At 27.8% G+C, this 20,187-nt stretch overlaps 2 protein-coding genes across 2 annotated transcripts; one reads left to right on the forward strand and one right to left on the reverse strand.

Moving 5' to 3' along the window:
- The first annotated feature begins 3,260 nt into the window (after positions 1–3,260).
- LOC127286217 (uncharacterized) lies at positions 3,261–4,160 on the forward strand. The gene has a single exon (XM_051312576.1). It carries the CDS (start codon positions 3,261–3,263, stop codon positions 4,158–4,160), a length of 900 nt encoding a protein of 299 aa, XP_051168533.1.
- A 3,256-nt stretch (positions 4,161–7,416) lies between these two features.
- Positions 7,417–19,283, reverse strand: LOC127286218 (putative uncharacterized protein DDB_G0291812). The gene is made up of 7 exons (XM_051312577.1): positions 19,117–19,283; positions 11,913–12,057; positions 9,910–10,023; positions 9,714–9,836; positions 8,920–9,500; positions 7,672–7,951; positions 7,417–7,599 (listed from the first exon to the last, which is right to left on the reverse strand). Exons 1-7 carry the CDS (start codon positions 19,281–19,283, stop codon positions 7,417–7,419), a joined length of 1,593 nt encoding a protein of 530 aa, XP_051168534.1.
- Between the last annotated feature and the right edge of the window lie 904 nt (positions 19,284–20,187).

Consider the following 20,187-nt stretch of genomic DNA (forward strand, 5'->3'; position numbering starts at 1 on the left):
ATTTTACCACTAGTTCCAATTTTTGCTGGACTAAGTGCATTGGGAGCTCTTGCTGGTGGAGCTTCAGGAATAATAAAAGCTGTAAATAAATCTAAAACAGCTAAGGAACAATTGGCTGAAGCTCACCGTCACAATAAAGCAATGGAGGAAATATCACTTGGAAAAGGATTACATTTGAAACCATACCGACAAGGACTTGGTCTGCATATTACACCCTTTATTCAAGGGAAAGGAGTGGCGAAGAAAAAGAATCGAACATCAAAGAAGAAAAAAAACTTGCATTGAAGCTACCTCGCCGTCCACTAACTGATTTTGATCTGATAAAGTATGCCAATACTGTAAAAATACCACATTTTCGTGGAGTTTTCATGCGAAATGAACTACCATTTAAAGGGCCTTATCGACATGAGTCAGGAATAATTAATTTAGATAATAAAGAAGGCCCAGGGACTAACTGGGTAGCATATAAAAAATGTAATAATAAAACAGTGTATTTTGATAGTTTTGGGAACCTTCCTCCACCAACAGATCTAATCACGTACTTGGGTGATGGTAGCTTAATAAAATATAATCATAAGAGATATCAAAATTATGATACATTTGTATGTGGACATTTTTGTTTAAAATTTTTATGTAAACAACTTAATATTAAGAGCAGCTTTAGTCTATATAAGAACATGTAACTTTTGTATTATTTTAGTATATAAACTGACCTCATCATGAGTGACTCGTTTACATTAACGTTGACGGGAAATTATTCAGTTCTTGAAGCTGAATATTTCCCACCAATAGAACTTAATCCAAATAAACATTATGTTCTTGGTCTTGTTGAATTACTGACTTTTAATTCTATTCCCAATATTGATAAAGGTAACAATAAATTTTACATTGGTAATCATGTAATTGATATACCAACTGGGAGTTATGAAATTAAAGATATTGAAACATGCATAAAAGATTCTCTGAAACTTGGAACTGTTATTAGTATAAAGCCTAATAACAATACATTACGCAGTTTAGTTGAATCAAATTTACCCATTGATTTTAAACATGAAGATTCAATTGGTAAATTATTGGGATTTACACCCCGAAAATTATCACCTAATGAAACACACACATCTGATTTACCTGTAGCTATTCTCAAGGTAAATTCAGTTAGAATTGAGTGTAACATTACATCTGGAGCGTATATAAATAATCAAAAAGTTCACACCATCCATGAATTCTTTCCAAGCGTTCCACCAGGATATAAGATTATGGAAGTGCCGGCACACGTCATTTACCTTCCGATTGTGGTCAAAACAATACATAATATTCAACTCCGCATTGTTGATCAGGATGGTGATTTGATTAATTTTCGAGGAGAAACTATAACAATTCGATTGCATATAAAATCAATATAATGGGAATCGTTTATAATCAAAAAGTTGGTGGTGGAAGTTATAAAAGTCAGCCAACATGCCAAAGAAAAATCAGTCTAAACTTGTCTCACAAGGAGTTAACACCTCAGAATCGCCTATTCTTGAAAAAGGTAGGCCTAAAAGTCATACCACAAGGAAAACGCCAAGACAAATAATCTATATATTTTTTGGGTGTTGTTGCAATAAAAATGGACGAAATTCTCAACATTCCAGCAGCAGTGAATTTTGTTGAGTCCATAGCTCATTATGAAATTCATGCTCATCAACCATATGCTTCATCATCTTTTAACAATAGTGATGAAATTCGGATTGCAGTTCAACATCAAGATTTATGTATTTTACCGAGTAAAAGTTCATTGCACATATGAGAGATTCTTTTTCAATCGCCCCAGCCCAAAAAGTCAATGTTCTGGGATTGGCTTCATACTTTGGTAAATTGTTGTCCTATATGATAGTAATAAATCCCTAAAATATAAATTAATTAAAAAAATATTTGTAGAAAGTAGAGGGGGTTGAAGTTTTGACGTTAAGGGTAACATTGTCATTTTCAAATCCGTTTAACTATGACAAAAGTTAATGGATTTTAATTTATCTATAATGAATTTTATTGCATTTTTCACGTACTTTTCAAAAATGTATACGAAATTTAAAAAAAAAATTTTTTAACCCCTTTTTTGTCAAAATCAACCCTTATTTTTCGATTTTCACCCCTTCGGGTATTTTTTTTTTTTTTTTTTTTATTTTCATTGGAAAGCTGAGGTTTTTTCCGATGAGCTATGTAAATATGAAAATGGGACAACAATAATTTTGTGAGAAACAGAATATTAAAGTAGGCGGTGCCGATAAGGGTGCCGTTAAGGGTAACATTGTCATTTTCAAATCTGTATAACTATGACAAAAGTTAATGGATTTTAATTTATCTATAATGAATTTTATTGCATTTTTCACGTACTTTTCAAAAATGTATACAAAATTTAAAAAAAAAAAATTTTGACCCCTTTTTTTTCAAAATCAACCCTTATTTTTCGATTTTCACCCCTTCGGGAATTTTTTTTTGTTTTTTTTTTATTTTCATTGGAAAGCTGAGGTTTTTTCCCATGAGCTATGTAAATATGAAAATGGGACAACAATAGTTTTGTGAGAAACAGAATATTAAATTAGGCGGTGCCTATCTAAATCCTCAAAGATGATCTCCAGGTACACCCCTTATCGGCACCGCCTACTTTAATATTCTGTTACTCACAAAATTATTGTTGTCCCATTTTCATATTTACATAGCTCATCGGAAAAAACCTCAGCTTTCCAATGAAAATAAAAAAAAAAAAAAAAAAAATACCCGAAGGGGTGAAAATCGAAAAATAAGGGTTGATTTTGACAAAAAAGGGGTTAAAAATTTTTTTTTTTAAATTTCATATACATTTTTGAAAAGTACGTGAAAAATGCAATAAAATTCATTATAGATAAATTAAAATCCATTAACTTTTGTCATAGTTAAACGGATTTGAAAATGACAATGTTACCCTTAACGTCAAAACTTCAACCCCCTCTACTTTCTACAAATATTTTTTTAATTAATTTATATTTTAGGGATTTATTACTATCATATAGGACAACAATTTACCAAAGTATGAAGCCAATCCCAGAACATTGACTTTTTGGGCTGGGGCGATTGAAAAAGAATCTCTCATATTTGGAAAATTAACTAAAAATGATGGCATTGCTGTTACGGAAAACGTACACTTGACTAGCAATGCAATATGTTTTTTATTTGATGAAGTTTGCTATGAATTAAATGGCATCGAGATTGATCGATGCAAATACGTTGGACATACAACTATTATGAAAAGTTTAGTATCTCTAACTCCACCGCAGCTGAATCTTATAGAAAATGCAGGGTTTTCAAAAATTGAAGCTGATGCAAGAATAACTTTAGAAAATGGATATTTTGATGTTACAATTACACTTAGCATGATTTTTGGCTTTGCCGAGGATTATAAGAAAATTCTTATGAACGCCAAACATGAACTTATTTTAACAAGAGCGCGTAATGACACTAATGCTATAATTCAAACAGGACAAGGAGCTGATGAAGAATTTAAAATTTTCATCAATAAACTAGAATGGATGATTCCATACATTTTACCTGCTGATAATAATAAAATAAAATTATTGAAATTCATCGAAAAAGACCCCTTAATTTCAATAAGTTTTCGATCATGGGAAATGTATGAATATCCTTTAGTTCCTACAAGTTCAAAAGTCCTATGGCAAATCAAAACTTCCACCCAATTGGAAAAACCACGATATGTAATTGTTGGATTTCAAACAGCGAGAAAAGATAAACGAAAAAAATATGCTTTTCATTTTGATCATTGTAATATTACAAACGTTAAACTCTTTTTAAACTCTCAGTATTATCCTTATGGTAATTTGAATCTAAACTTTGATCAAAATCAGTATGCTTTACTTTATGAAATGTATGCTAATTTTCAAACTTCTTACTATGGAAAAGATGCAAAACCTATATTAACAAAGAATATTTTTAAACAATTATTTCCTTTAATTGTTATCGATTGTTCAAAACAAAATGAGTTTTTGAAACAGGCATCAGTAGATGTACGATTAGAATTTGAATCAGGATATAACATGCCGGCTGAGACTACTGCATATTGCCCAATCATCCATGATCGCGTTGTACAATATAAACCAATCAGCGGCGTCGTTAAAAAGTTGCTATAGAGGAGAGGGGGTAATCTAAAAAGTGTTGGTGGGGGTATTATTGGTCTATAAATGCAGTACTTTCGGCCAGAAATTCAGTTTCTGTTTCAGGATGGAGTTCATCGTAGACGTTCAAGGTTTTAAAAGACCCTACAATGACTTTGTATTTAAAGAATTGGCAATACTTCCACTTCAGGCTGATGCTCAACCAATCGACTACCTATTTGAACCTCCGTGTAATTGGAATTCATTGCCAGGACGCTATAAAAGTGAAAATCTTTGGCTTACACATAATTACCATGGAATCGGATGGTCAGCTGGAGACGTTTCATACGATGAACTTCGTCCAATTCTACAAGATGTACTACGAGGTGCTAGTGTCATCTACGTTAAGGGCTTAGAGAAAAAAACGTGGCTCGAGAAGTATCTATTAAATGTACAAAATTTAGAAGACTTTGACTGTCCATCGTTAAAAAAAATTAAGTATCAAATGATAACTACATGTACTCATCATACGCTTCATAATGAAAACTGTGCTGTAAGAAATGTAAAAATTCTTCGTGATTGGTTTTTGGAACCTCTAAACCAATATATAAGTGTTGTTGCTAAAGGTATTGATGAAGTTGATTCTACGCTGAAAGCATTCTATGAAAATTGTGAATCTTTTTTGTAAAATTTGAAAAGTTATTTCAAAAATAAACAGTAACTTAAATTTACTTAATATCTCTTTTAATTTCAAAAACCCACCCTTAAATATAATTATTATTATTTTATAGCGCCTGAAAAATAAAACTTTTTCCTGAAAATAAATCTTAAAACTAATTGCTGAAAATAAAAACCATTTTTTCTGAAAATAAAAATAAAGTAATTTTGAAACCAATTTTTTTTTTTTTTTAGATAAAGTAATTTCTTTTTATTGAAGAAAAAAATCATAAATTAAAAATTCTTTTTACAAATAGTAATATAAAAAGGCATTAAAAATTATTTAAATTTGAATTCCATGGCGTTGTATGTTCCTCCCAAGTACTTCATGTACAACTTGTTTAAACTTGCTGCTTCTTGCATCATCTCCAGAGTGTTTGGCTCATCCTCGAAGAATTTCACAAATCTAGCTGGCAGGAAAGTGATAAATTCATTATTCACTTCAGTCATGATTCTTGATCCAAATCGTGTCTGTACTTTTGTAAGTTTATTGATCATGTAGCGACCCTTTGGAATCAAATCGGAAAGAGGCTTCGTTGGTAGAGTACATTCCATGCGTCCAACAGCATTTACTTTTTCTAAATCCATTTTATTTTTTGTTTTGTTTATTTGGTATGAACTAAAACAGAAAGATGAAGCAAAAAATATATATATTAAATGCTTTGAAAATCTTCAAGCAAATGCTGAAAATAAAATTATGAAAATAAAATCTGAAAGAAAATTATGAAAATAAAATCTGAAAATAAAATCTGAAAGCAAATGCTGAAAAGAAAACCTGAAAATAAATGCTGAAAATAAAATCTAAAAGCAAACGCTGAAAAGAAATTGCTGAAAATAAAGGATTTTGTAAGAAAGAGAGTTATACTTACTTGCGGAACCTGGAAGAGAGAATGACACATGTGACCTGGGAGTCGCCTTATATCACCATTGTACCCACTTTCATATCTCCCCACCTCTACTAAAATGCGCGCGCTCTCTTAATAGGTAATGAACATGCCCAAAACAGAAAGTCCCCACCCCCCCCCCCTTTACGGAAAAGTAACATAGAAAACACTTTTTTTATAGAAAAAATCATATATATATTTTTTTTATTTTATTGTAGTAAACATATTTTTACAATCATCATCACCAGCAGCTTGTTCGTAAGGTTGTAATAACTCCTGCAAATATTATTATCATTATTATTATTATTATTATTATTTTTTATTATTATTATTATTATTATTATTACCATTGTTATGACAATTATTGGGCTGACAATGAGAATGACATTGTCATCATCATCATCTTCATCATCCTCATCATCATTATAATCATAATCATAATCATCATCATCATCATCATAATCAAATTCATCATCATAAGATGTGAAACCATCACTATCGAACTCATCATCATCATCTTCACCGTCACAAATAAAAACAACTATTCTTTCCGCCCCATCATTTCTGTCATCATCATCATCGTCAAAGCGTGAATTTGAATATGATTTTTCCATTTTTTTTTGTAATCTAAAAAAAAAGAAATGACCTGTAATTTTAACTTCCTTAAATATAATATGCATAAAAGAAAATTTGAAAAGTTTGGACAATAAACAAAAAAGAACCTGGAAGAGGAAGCAAAAAAAAACAAACAAAGGAACCTGAAATAGAAACTGAAAATCTTAAAAATCTGGAAAAAATAAAATAAAAACCTGGAAGAGAAAGCAAAAAAAAAAAACAAAAGAACGTGAAATAGAAACTGAAAATCTTAAAAATCTGGAAAAATAAAATAAAAACCTGGAAGAGAAAGCAAAAAAAAAAAACAAAAGAACCTGAAATAGAAACAGAAAATCTGGAAAAATAAAATAAAAGTCTGGAAGAGAAAGCAAAAAAAAAACAAAAGAACCTGAAATAGAAACTGAAAATCTGGAAAAATAAAATAAAAACCTGGAAGAGAAGCTGAGGAATTCAAAACCTGGTAAAAAAAACTGGAAACAGAAAAAAAATCTGGAAAATAAACTAAAACGAAAACTTAGAAGAGAAGCTAAGGAATTCAAAACTTGGTAAATAAAAGAAAAAAGCTCAAAAATCTGGAAATATAAACAAAACTTGGAAAAGAAGCTCAAAAACTCAAAACCTTGACAAGAAGGTTAAAAACCAAAAGAACCTGGAAACAGCAAAGAAAAATCTGGAAATATAAACTAAAAACAAAACCTGGCAGAGAAGATCGAGAATTCAAAACCTGGAAAAGAAGGCAAAAGAATCTGGAAAAGAAACTGAAAAACAATGGAAAATGCTGAAAAATCTGAAAAAATAACAACAAAAAAAACCTGGAAGAGAAGCTGAAGAATTCAAACCGTGGAAAAAAGTTAAAAACAAAAAAACCTGAAAAACATAGAAGGAAAAGCTGAAAAATCTAGAAAATAAACTAAAAAAAAAACCTTGAAGAAAAAACTGAAAAAAATATAAATAATTTGTGTAGACATTTATTTTCACTGAAACAAGTTGTTTACCTCATTTCCTTATTATTTGTAAATATAAAAGCAATGGTTTGTATTAAAATTGAAATATTATTTTAAAGAAAATCATGGTGTTTAATTTCGATATCTTTTGTTGTTGTCGTTTCTTCTGTTATAAGAATTACTTGATGATTGATTTAAAATATCATCTGCAGAATCATCCGAAGAAGAATCATCTGAAACAGTTGGGGATGGGGTTGTAGGTGCTTCCGGTGACATGTCAATAATATCTGGAACGGATTCAAAAAGATCTGCAACCTTTAAAAGAAACATGTATTTTGGACAGTCAATAGATAAATTAATCAAAATTAATTAATTAAAAATATTTACCTCTTCTTGTGATATATTTATTATCAGGACGTTATTATCATCTTCATTAACAAGAATTACTTCATTATTATTATTATTATTATGAATATTTTGATTTTCATCATTGATAAGAATCTGATGATTGTTACTTGAGAGATTGCTCAAATAATTCTCATCTTCATCACTGCTCAAAATGATGGTACTAGCTTCGCTATCGTATCCATCAAAAACAGTGACATGATGATATTCACTGCTTTCATTCAGTGCATTATCGGAGCTAAAATTTTCCGCCTCCATTTGTCTGTAAAGAATATAAAGTTATAATTTATTATTATAACCAGTAAAAAGCTGAAACAAACAAAAAGAACTAAATTAATGCTGTACCTTTCAATGCTCTGTCAGTTTCACGATCTGATGGTGTAATGCTTAATGTAAGCTGCGGTCCCCACTCGAACGTAGTTTCTCCTTCTCTGTGCACTCTCCCTACCAGAGACTACTTAGGTCCCGCCCACCCAAGTCAAATGTCTCTGCTGTATCATTCTCTCTCTCTCTTTTTTTGATTTTAGAAATTATATTAAATATAAAGAAAATAAACTCACAATAAAAATAAATATTAACTTTATTATTATTATTAGTATTATTATTCAAAAAACTATACATGTTTTTTTCACTTTAAATAACTTTTTAGGTTAGTATCACGATTTCTTAAATATATAAAAATACATGCTGTCCCTTACAAAATTAAACACATTTGGAAATAATATTAGCATATAAAATAAAAAAAAATTTGAGAAATCTGAAACACACGTTGTTTTTTTTTTCACTTTTAAGATAAATCACGTTTCTAAGTAACACAAATCGCAGACAAACTATGTTTACATTACTTACTTTTAAGTAATAAATTTCTACGCATTGTTTTTAAAGTTAAATTAGTATCACGATTTCTTAAATATACAAAAACACATGCTGTCCTTTACAAAATTAAACACAATTGGAAATAATATTAGCACATAAAGAAATAAAAAAAATTTGACAACAAAAAGAATTTCTTTTAAAAATAATGCACATAAGAACATTTTCTTCTTTGTTTTTAGGTTAATCGCCTTTGTAAACGAAACATAATCGACACGTCTTAATGTGACAAATTATGAAGAACGTTTTCATTTGTTCAATAATCACAATTGAAATACCTTGATTAATATAATTAACACTGTTTTTGGAACATATTTAAAACTGTTCTTCGAATATTTTTTATAAAATAATTTTTACTTTCTCAAATTACTATAATTCTCATAGTTTTCTTTGTCACTTCCAGAGTTGTCATCTTTTTCGGAAGAATGTTTTTTGCTATTGTCCTCTATTTTTTCTTGACTTTGAATATCATTCTTCAACGTTTCTATGCACTCTTGCATGACTTCCTCTAAAATAAGTGGAGATCCTGGTGGTGTCCAATCCATAAAAGCTGGTTCGTAAGGACTGGGAGGCTGAAAATTCAGAACTCCACTCTGTTCCAAATCCATTACTTGGGGATTATGGCTTTCTTCTGTACGATTATTAAAATAACTGGTAGATCCTTGTGAAATAAATTCCGTGTAAAAATTACGCTGTTCTATTAAATCAAATAAAGAACTTTCAAATTCTTGTTGTACAAAAGGTTGGGCACTTTGATCAATAAGATTGGAAAAATCTAAGTTTTTTTCTGGTGCACAATCCACGGGAATTACATTTGAAGCATTTTTATCTTCATTTAAAAAGTGATTTATAAACTCTTCGGATATGTCTGTTAAATCATCGTTTACATTTGGTGCATCCCTACTTGGAATGAACCGGAATGTGCTTGTAATTGAAGGCTTTTTTGGGATTACACGAGGTTTATCCCATCTAGTGAATCGAAAACAGCTTTCTTTTTCTGGTCTTGCTCACTGATATATAAAAAAAGGGTAAAAGTTTTAAAAATTATTTATAGGTTATTTTAAATAAGTACAATAACAACATTTTTTTCATTTAACTCGATTAAAGTAAGATTAATTCATTGGGATAAATATAAAAAGAATTTTACATACCATTAAACTAGGAATTGGAAGATCCATGACATCCCGTGGTCTATTCATTATGCGATTTTTATCTCGAGGATCTTCAGGTGTCAACTCGTCTGCTGATAAAACTTGTGATGAAGAATCGTTATCCTAGAAATATTAATGACATAAATTATATTTTCATATTTTTATATATATAACAAAAAAATATGGTGATCTCTACGGAAGCTTCCATGCGCCACCATGCCGTCTCACTCGTGTTGTGAGGCACCCTAAGAGGAACAGGCCTGTTCGTGTGTTCCTCGGTGCGTTCCTCGCAGTGTTCCTCGCAGTGTTCCTGATTGCATTGAATTTCATTGTAGAAACAGAATGAAAACTTTGATTTATTTATTATTTTAATCATGAAAATTTGAATAAACGTAATTAAAATTGATATTAATAATTAATTACTTATTAATTAGATAATTAGGATATATAATTTCAATTATATCAACTTGTGAAAAGTCAAAATTTTTATTATTTACAATCATCATGAAATTTAAATTATTTAAATTTTTATTAATCTAATTAAGTATAAAAATTATATTGTTTCATTTGTATTGTTTTAAGTCTTTTGTTATTAGATCACATTATTATATAGAGCGCTGGAAAAATTCATAAAATTTATAGTTCAATACATTGACATAACCTCAAACTAAATTATTTTTATTTACAATTATTTTTGACAAATAATAATTATTTTATAATTATAATCTAGATAATTTATTATTCAAATTTGTTTAAAAAATTTTTTATTATAATTGTCAAAATTTTTATACAATTTATTATCCTTTACTGTTATTGTTAATTTTAAATAGGACATATATTAGCTTGAATCTAAAAGTCATTATGTTTTATAAATAATTCATTACAATTTTTTCAATATTTATCTAAATTAACTTTAGTATGTGTCACTTAACAAAATCAAACAAAAAGAATAATAAAAAATATTTTAAAGCGATTTAAATTTATCATTCTTTTTAATTAAGAGAAAGGGAATAGTATTAAATAATCGTTAATTTACTAAAAGTAATCTTTCTTGTCTTTTATTAATACAAGTTACATATTTATGTCAAATGGACATTCAAGAAAAAAAATTATTGTACAATAATTTAATCGTTCGACTAATGGTAGCGTCAGCAGGATTCATCTGAAAATTAATATTATTCATAAATCAAGAGGTTATATATGTAATATTAAATATTAAAGGGATTTAAATATTTTAAAACCTTTTAGTTAATGTAAGTAACATAAAAATATAAATTGTATAAATTGGTACTTAATTAAAAAAATAGATTACTTTCAGTAAATTAATGATTATTTAATATTATTACCTTTCTGTCAATTAAAAAAGTGATGCATTTAAATTGCTTTAAAATTTTTTTATTATTATTTTTCTTAGATTTTGTTAAGTAATACATACTACAGGTAATATTTTGATAAATAATAAGATAAATAATAAAATTGTACTGCATTATTTATAAAAGCGATAATAATTTTTGCATTTAAGCTGTATAATGTTATAATATAAAGATTCTACTTCAAATTTATAATAATAATAAAGCATAATAAATTTTATACAAAATTTTGACAATTTTATTAAAAACTTGAATAACACATTATCTATAGGTTGTAATTATAAAATAATTATTTATCAATAATAATTGTAAATAAAAGTAAATTAGTTTGAGGTAATTTGATACAATTTAAATTATAATTATTAATTATCTAATCAGTCAAGAAATTAATTATTAATATCAATTTTACTTACGTTTATTCAAATATCATGAATAAAATACAAAATAAATAACTATTATTTGTCAAAAATAATTGTAAATAAAAATAATTTAGTTTGAGGTTATGTCAATGTATTGAACTATAAATTTTATGAATTTTTCCAGCGCTCTATATAATAATGTGATCTAATAACAAAAGACTTAAAACAATACAAATGAAACAATATAATTTTTATACTTAATTAGATTAATAAAAATTTAAATAATTTAAATTTCATGATGATTGTAAATAATAAAAATTTTGACTTTTCACAAGTTGATATAATTGAAATTATATATCCTAATTATCTAATTAATAAGTAATTAATTATTAATATCAATTTTAATTACGTTTATTCAAATTTTCATGATTAAAATAATAAATAAATCAAAGTTTTCATTCTGTTTCTACAATGAAATTCAATGCAATCAGGAACACTGCGAGGAACACTGCGAGGAACGCACCGAGGAACACACGAACAGGCCTGTTCCTCTTAGGGTGCCTCATAACACGAGTGAGACGGCATGGTGGCGCATAGAAGCTTCCGTAGATCTCACTGATTTTGACTTACCATTTTATTAGTTAAATGAACACAAGAGCACTTAACGTTTCAAAATAAAGTTTAAACACTCAGATTAAATTACAGCTGAGAATAACTTTAATTTCTATCCACGGTTTAAATACGTATTCTAAATGGTTGAAGCCCTTTCCATAGAAAATGTATTCTATTAGATTTTCTTTCTATACACTAGAAGGCGTTCACTCTCTATGAGCAGGCGTACTCCGGAACATGTGAAATGTGACATTAAAGGTGCTTGCACACCACTCGTGGATAGATGGTTACTCGAAGTGTGCAAACACTATAATGTCATAATTCACGTCAAAGGAATCAAGCAATGAGCATGTGTGTGCAATGCTTGGAGAGAACAAAAAAGTAGTATAGTAAGACAAATATATTTATATCTGTCGTTTTCTAACGCTTGCATCTCATTCGCGAAGTTATTGTGCGTTGACCCATAGGTTTGTCTACTTGTGATTGATTCTAATTGAAGAATTGCGATTTCATTAAGGTCTTCACACAATATGTTTAAGAAAGTCGTTACATTTACAAAGTAATTACATTGAGTATCAACGTATAATAAATTTGTGAGTGTCGTTTATAAGAAATAAAAAGAGACAAATATATTTATATCTGTCGTTTTCTAACGCTTGCATCTCATTCGCGAGGTTATTGTGCGTTGACCCATAGGTTTGTCTACTTATGATTGACTCTAATTGAAGAATTGCGATTTCATTAAGGTCTTCACACAATATGTTTAAGTCCTTTCACTTTTAAAGTAAGTATATTTCAATTCAAGAATCTACCTTAAAATATTAATTCAAGATCTATACACAACAGAATTAAAAACTTTCACATAAGATAGAAAAGGATGGAAGAAATATCTGTTCTTTTAAATCTTATATAAGAGTTTACCATTTATATTGTGTATTGGCTCTTGCTCAACTTGTGAATAAATTTTTTATTGAGGGTCATGTTAGGATATCATTTTGTCTTTTTGTGTTAAAATAAGTGAAAAGACTGTAGTAGTGAAACAAACAACTGTAAATGTAAGAAAGTACTTAACCCCATTATTGACATGCATAATTTGAAAAGTCCCCTTCAGCAAACGACTTTTAATCGGTTGATAAATTAAGTAGCGCCATCTAGTGCTGGCAGCCGGTACTTACTCAGTAGGGGAATTCGGTGGGAAATTTAAAAAGTAAAAAGCGCCATCTATCGGTGGCAGCCTAAACTAACATGCTCAGAGAATTCGGTGGGAAATTTAAAAATTAAGTGGCGCCATCTATTGGTGGTAGCCCGAACTAACATGCTCAGGGAATTCGGGGAGAAATTTAAAAATTAAGTGGCGCCATCTATCGGTGGCAGCCCAAACTAACTCAGTCGATAAAATAGATTTTTAAATTTCCAAGCGACTTTAACTTTACCGACAAAATAAAGTGGCGCCATCTAGCGACAACCTTTGGAACTAACTAGTGGTGCCATCTAGCGGTGGCGCTCCGAACTACCTCCGTCGGTAAAGTAGAGTTCTACATTACCTGCTCGGTCGGTAACTGGGGTCGTAGCCCCCTTACTATACTACTAGCCTCAATCCATCGTCAGCATTGGTTTTTCTCGCCTGGGATTCGTTTAATGACAACATAACCTCACTTTTCGCACAACATGCTTTCTACTACGCTAGTGTAAAGAGCTTCTGCTCAATAACGAGAGCGACAACTTCCAAACGTCACGCGCAACTATAGCAGACGTTTCACAATACATAAAATACCAAAAAGTAAACAAACATTGTTTAATAAATTGTGAGTTGAATATTTCCCCGTACATTACGTTTCTTGTGCGGTATTAAAGCGTGAAAAATAAGGAAAATTTTGATCTTAAAACAATTTATTTAGAGTTGTAGGAAAAAAGTGAATTTTTTGCATTATTTATTGTTGTATTTTTTAAATAAACAATTGTTTTTACTTAAAAAGTGATTATTTTGGACCTTTATATTAACAAATATTATAAAAAAAATGTTTCATTGAATTTGGAAAGGTTACTCCGAAAAGTGCTAAAAAACTCATGGAATGGCACATATATATATTGTAAATAAAAATTTCAAATTAAAATAAAAAATTTAAATAAACAAATTTAAAAATAAAATAGTTTTTAAAAATCAAACGAATTATTTAAATTTGTACCTTTTAAAAAAAGTTAAAGTGTGTCAAAAAATTTAATTCTCGAAAATTCGTATTTTTCCATCACGGTTACATATGATGTGAAAACTATTTTTTAATGAGATAAAAATTCTGAACGTTCAAATGAGCGAAGGATTTTTTTCAGTATATAAATTATGATGGCAATGTAAATTCAAACAGTAAAGTAAACAATTATTAAATTAATAACTTCTTTTTAGATATTTAAAACAATATTTATAACAGATAGGAATTGAGAGTAAGCACGTAATGCAAATCGCGCTTTTCTATTAAAATCTGCCCCCTCGCGGTAAAAATATCGAAGCTTAGGTGGTTAACTATATATATATTGCTTTAATCGGTGAGGCTACACACATACGCATAATGTAATGGCTAAGTCGAATGACGTTCGGAATTGATCGGGCGGGCTCGTGTATCTTTGCGTGAATTAGAGAAACAAACTGAAAACGAACCGTGCGTGCGGGCCTCATTCAATGTTTTGACTTTTTTCAGATTTCATTATCGGCCAATATTTTTAAGGTTAAATTTTTATTAAATTTAGAATTATAAATGTTCTCTCGTCGAATATATACTTCACTAAGTACAAAATTCGTTTTCAAAAAATCATATCATAATTATTATAAATTTTTAATTAAATTTTTTTTCTTAAACATATGGGTGATTTGGATATGATTTAAAAAAAAAATTTACCTGGAAATACTAAGATTTTGCAAAAAAATTAGAGAGGCGGTAAGTTTTATAGGTTTAAATAAACATTTAAACACTGCGCGCAGCATTGTGCACATTTGTGAAAAATAAAAAAAATTGTTAAATTGTTAAAAAAAATTTTTTCATTTTTCATTGTGGAATAATTTTTTTAATAATTTTTAACAATTTTTTCTACTATTCAGAAATGTGCACAATGCTGCGCGGATGGTGTTTAAATATTTATTTTAACCTATAAAACTTATTAACCCACTCTACATTTTTTGCTTCATCTTCTTATTATTTCCAGGTATGTTTTAAAAAAAATCACATCCAAATTAAAAAAAACTTAATTTGTTTAAAAAAAATTGTAATTTTTTTAATAAAAAATGAAAAAAAATTTTTTGTTAACATTATTCAAAACAAATTGAAAAAATCTAATTTTTTCGAGTTATCAGCCATTGAATATAGGTCTACATTTACAAAACTGAAATTTTGAAAATACATATCACGAAAATTTGAACAAGAAAAAAAATATAATTTAAAGGGTCCAATGAAATATCACGTTAAGGGGGTAGTCTGGTGTTTAGGCCTTTCTTTTAGGAGCTTATTTCAGAATTTATTTTTATTATAAAATAAAATGTAATCACACCAAATCTTTTTACAACGTTTTATTCTCCTTATGAAGTGTTGAAAAAAATTATAATCGAATATTTTTTACTAGACATTGTTATTTATATTTAATATTAATGTTTATATAAAAAAAATGCTGGCGCAGGTGATTTACAAAAATCTGTTCGACCGATTGCTCCAATTTTTTTTAGCTTATTTTACAGAAGTATGGCTGTAGCCCGTACTAGAATTACGCATTTTTAATGATAACTTTTTTTTATTTTTAATTTTTAGTCAATAAAAAAGAGACAATTTTTGAATCTTTTTGCTTATATAGTCCGCTATTTTGTTATTTATTAACAAAAATGTTTTATTCTAGTACGGGCCAGAGCCATGCTTGTGTAGAATAAGCTGTAAAAAAATTGGAGCAATCGGTCGGATAGATTTTTATAAATCATCTGCGCCAGCATTTTTTTGTTATAAACATTAATATTAAATATAAATAACAAAATCTAGTAAAAAATAATCGATTATAATTTTTTTCAACACTTCATGATTAGAATAAAACGAAGTAAAAAGATTTGGTGTGATTATATTTTATTTTATAATAAAAAAAATCCTGAAATAAGCTCCCAAAAAGGCATCGTAACACCAGACTACCCCCTTAAATCACCCATATATAAAAGTTCATGATTTTTTTTAACAGAAAAAAATATATTAATAACCACTGTAAAATAAAATTGTTATTAATAAATTGTTTAAAATTATAATTTTTATAAATATTATCTTTATTTATTTAATTTAGTTAAAACATAAATAATAATGTGAAAGTAAACACAATAGAAAATTCGATACAAATTAATAATGTATTAAATTGTAGGTAATTTTAATAGGTACTGACAACAATGCTTACAATTTAATTTTAAAGAATATTCTCATTTTATTTAAAATTAACTCATTTTTTTATTTGGACAAGCCCACGTAAAAGTTACAGTTCAAAATTTAATTTCGGGTTGATATATTTGCTATTTTTTATTATTAAAAAATATCATATAGGTACTTACATATTTTTTATTTTCAAATTTTATAAATTTTGGTTTTGTAAATACATATTTATGTAGGTATTTTAAATTGCTTATATCTTTTAAAAAAATTAAATTTAGAAAAATTTTGTCGAAAGATTAATTTTTCTTTAACTTCAAAAAAAAAATATATATATATATATATTATAAAAATTGTATAGATATAAGTTTTTAAATAAAAACATTGTTTTTATTAATAAATTAATTATTTTTACATGTAGGCCCGATAAAAGAATTAATAATAATTATAACAAAAAATTATAATTATAAAAATTATATTATAAAATTTATAATTATAATAAATTAATTAAAAAAATTAATAACAATCAAAATAAAAACTTTTTTTCCGGCCTAATGTAAAAATAATTAAGTAATTAATTTACAAAATCAATTTTTCTGATTTAAAAAAACCTAAAAAATATTTTTTAAAATTGATTATTTTAGCTACTTATAATGTGTAAAGATTTACAAATAGAAAATTTAAAAAATTTGAAAGTTTAATGTAAGAAAATGATATTTTTGATACACTATTAAATAGACATCAAAAATTAACTCAATTTTAAATAAAATGAGAACATTCTTAAAAATTAAATTGTAAACATTGTTGTCAGTATTAAAATTTTTAAATTCTAAAATATGTGATTTTATTATAATATTACAAAGAATATTATTTTTCAAAATTTTTTACGGCATAATGATAAAAAGAATTTGATTTTTCTTATGACTTTGACAAAAGCACATTATTTTAAATTAAATAAATAAAGATAATATTTATAAAAATTATAATTTTAAACAATTTATCAATAATAATTTTATTTTACAGCGGTTATTAAATATTTGTTTTATTTTAAATTAATTATTATAAATTAATAATTATGATAAGATTTTTTGAAAGCGAATTTTGTACTTATTGAAGTATATATTCGACGAGAGAACATTTATAATTCTAAATTTAATAAAAATTTAACCTTAAAAATATTGGCCGATAATGAAATCTGAAAAAAAATCAAAACATTGAATGAGGCCCGCACGCACGGTTCGTTTTCAGTTTGTTTTTCTAATTCACGCAAAGATACACGAGCCCGCCCGATCAATTCCGAACGTCATTCGGCTTAGCAATTACATTATGCTTATGTGTGTAGCCTCACCGATTTAAGCAATATATATAGCTAACCACCTAAGCTTCGATATTTTGAAAAAAAAATTTCTTTCATTTGAACGTTCAAAACTTTTGGCATATATTTTAAGATCAGCAAATTAATTGCAGTTGTAAAAATTTAAATATAAACAAGTCTGTTAAATTTTTAATTTTTTTAATTGTAAAATAAAACTGTGGTTTAAATAATAAGAATTTCGTTATGTCATGTCATATTTGTACTGCTTTCTATCAGAGTCAAATAAAGTGAAAATTTTTAGACTTGAAAGCTGGAAATTTTTTTTTATTTATCAAACGAAATATAAAAAAGTGAACAGAATAATGTGATTTTAGAAAAGAACGTATACTTTGTCATTATTCCACGTCATTTCAATTAAACATATGTAAAAATAATTTTTTTAAGATCAGCAAATTGATTTTAAAAAATAGAATCCACAAAGAATAAAATTTGGATCAGAATTAATAAGTTTTTTAAACTCAAAAATGAAAAAAATATACTAAATTTTAGTTAAAAAAAGAACTTGTTAAAGAAATTTAAAAGAAATACTAAACTTTTGTTGTTTCAATCAGAAAAAAAATTGTAAAAAAAAGATTCCTAGAAGTCATATTTTTTTCTCGATTTTTTATTTAGTCACAAAAAGTAAAAATCTAAATATAATTTGTTTGAGATCAGAATTAGGAATTACTGTTTTGAAATGCAGGATGAAAAAAAAATTTTCCAACTTTTCATTTTCCTAACCTAAAAATAGATGTTGTATGAATAAAAATATAATTTCAAAAAAATTTTTCATTTTCTCATTTTTTTATTCAAGTGATCAAAATAAAGCGGTAAAGCTAATTTTGTAAATAAAATTCTGAATGTCTAAATTATTTTCACTGAAACCTAAAAATGTGGAATAAAAATTTAATTTCCGAAAAATCGTGTCTTTAATAATTTTTTCATCCTTGTCACCACAATGAAAATATAAACATACTTTTTAGTGGAAGTTCAAAAATTTTACAGCTGCTGAAAAACCAATTCTAAATTACTGTTTTAAAGTTTTGATTTTTTTGACCAAAAAATTAATATGTATGAAGAAACAAAATTAAATAGCAAAAATTTATTTTGCTGTTTAAGAAAACTAAATATAAAATTGATTTAAAGTTTTAAAAAACTGAATTTTTGTACCATTTTTATAAACTGAGGACTTTTAATAAAAATTACATGACTACACTTTTCCCTTATTTTTCCGACTCGTGGAAACCGCCTGTTGTAATATGTTTAAAATAATTTTTTATACCTCACTCTAGTCTGTAATCAAGGAAACAAATAATTAAATTGTCTTACCTTGCTCTTGCTGCTTTTGTTTTAGACAGCCTCCTGCCGCTGGTCCTGTAAGTTCCACTTTTCCTCTTGTTCCATGTGTTTAGTATCTCTTTATTATCCTGTTGTTTGTTGTTGTCTCCCTGTTGTTTATTTTTGTTGTCCTCCTCTGCTTTTTTCAAGTTATCCATTTCTCTGATTTAATTACACTTTAAACACTTAACCAAAAAATCTCCTGTCTTTCCGTCGCGCCACTTTTCACCATTCACGTTCACAAAAAAAATTTTTAAAAAATAGTTTTCCACAATTCACACAAAAAAATAGTTTGTCACAATAGTGTTCAAATAATATAATAATATGGGTTTCGATTTCAAAATTCACGATCAGTCCTTCAACCGTAACCCGAGCTTTTTGCCTGTCTAAACAAGCACGCGTCCGTTTCATCAACGGTTTTTTCTTAGTAAAGACCGAGAATGCGTACTCACACACCTACAAGCGCTCTTGTCGCTGCAAAAGAAAACTAGCCGCTGCGTTACCAAATAAAACTACTCAGTAACAGGCTGACTATAAACTGAGCGATACTACTTGGTCGTTATTAATATGGAAGCAAACAAAAAAAAAGCTCGACATGCAAGGAGAGAAAAATCTGCCTTTTATAGTATGAAATAGATTGCTGCTATTTTTCTTTAAACTTTTCATACTAATAGAGCAAAGATTTGAGAATTTTTAGGATAGTATTTGTCCGTACTAAAAAAGCATAGTATATATGCTTCTATAGTACAAAACATGTAGTTTAATAGCAACAACGCCATGCGAAGATCGCACATAACATCATCCTACTATGTTTGCATAAGTTCTATGCTTTTTCGGGGATAGACTCTTGCAACTGGCGATTAGGCCACGCCCACCTTTACTGAATTGGAACTGCCCTAATCGCCAGTTACAAGAGTCTATCCCCGAAAAAGCATAGAACTTATGCAAACATAGTAGGATGATGTTATGTGCGATCTTCGCATGGCGCCGTTGGATTAAAAGTATAATAAGTATGTAATAAGAGGCTATATGACAAACTTTATTAGCATAGACAAGTTTCAT

This window comes from Leptopilina boulardi, unplaced genomic scaffold, assembly GCF_019393585.1.
Source record: "Leptopilina boulardi isolate dan_hultmark-lab unplaced genomic scaffold, ZJU_Lbou_2.1 LbouV2_351, whole genome shotgun sequence".
Taxonomy (NCBI): domain Eukaryota; kingdom Metazoa; phylum Arthropoda; class Insecta; order Hymenoptera; family Figitidae; genus Leptopilina; species Leptopilina boulardi.

Coding starts and splice junctions, on each gene's coding strand:
- LOC127286217 (XM_051312576.1), top strand. CDS start 3,261: ATGAAAAGTTTAGTATCTCTAACTCCACCGCAGCTGAATCTTATAGAA.
- LOC127286218 (XM_051312577.1), bottom strand. CDS start 19,283: ATGGATAACTTGAAAAAAGCAGAGGAGGACAACAAAAATAAACAACAG. Junction 10,024..11,912: donor TGATTGCATTGAATTTCATT/GTAGAAACAGAA, acceptor CAATGCAATCAG/GAACACTGCGAGGAACACTG. Junction 7,600..7,671: donor TAAATATATCACAAGAAGAG/GTAAATATTTTT, acceptor TTTCTTTTAAAG/GTTGCAGATCTTTTTGAATC.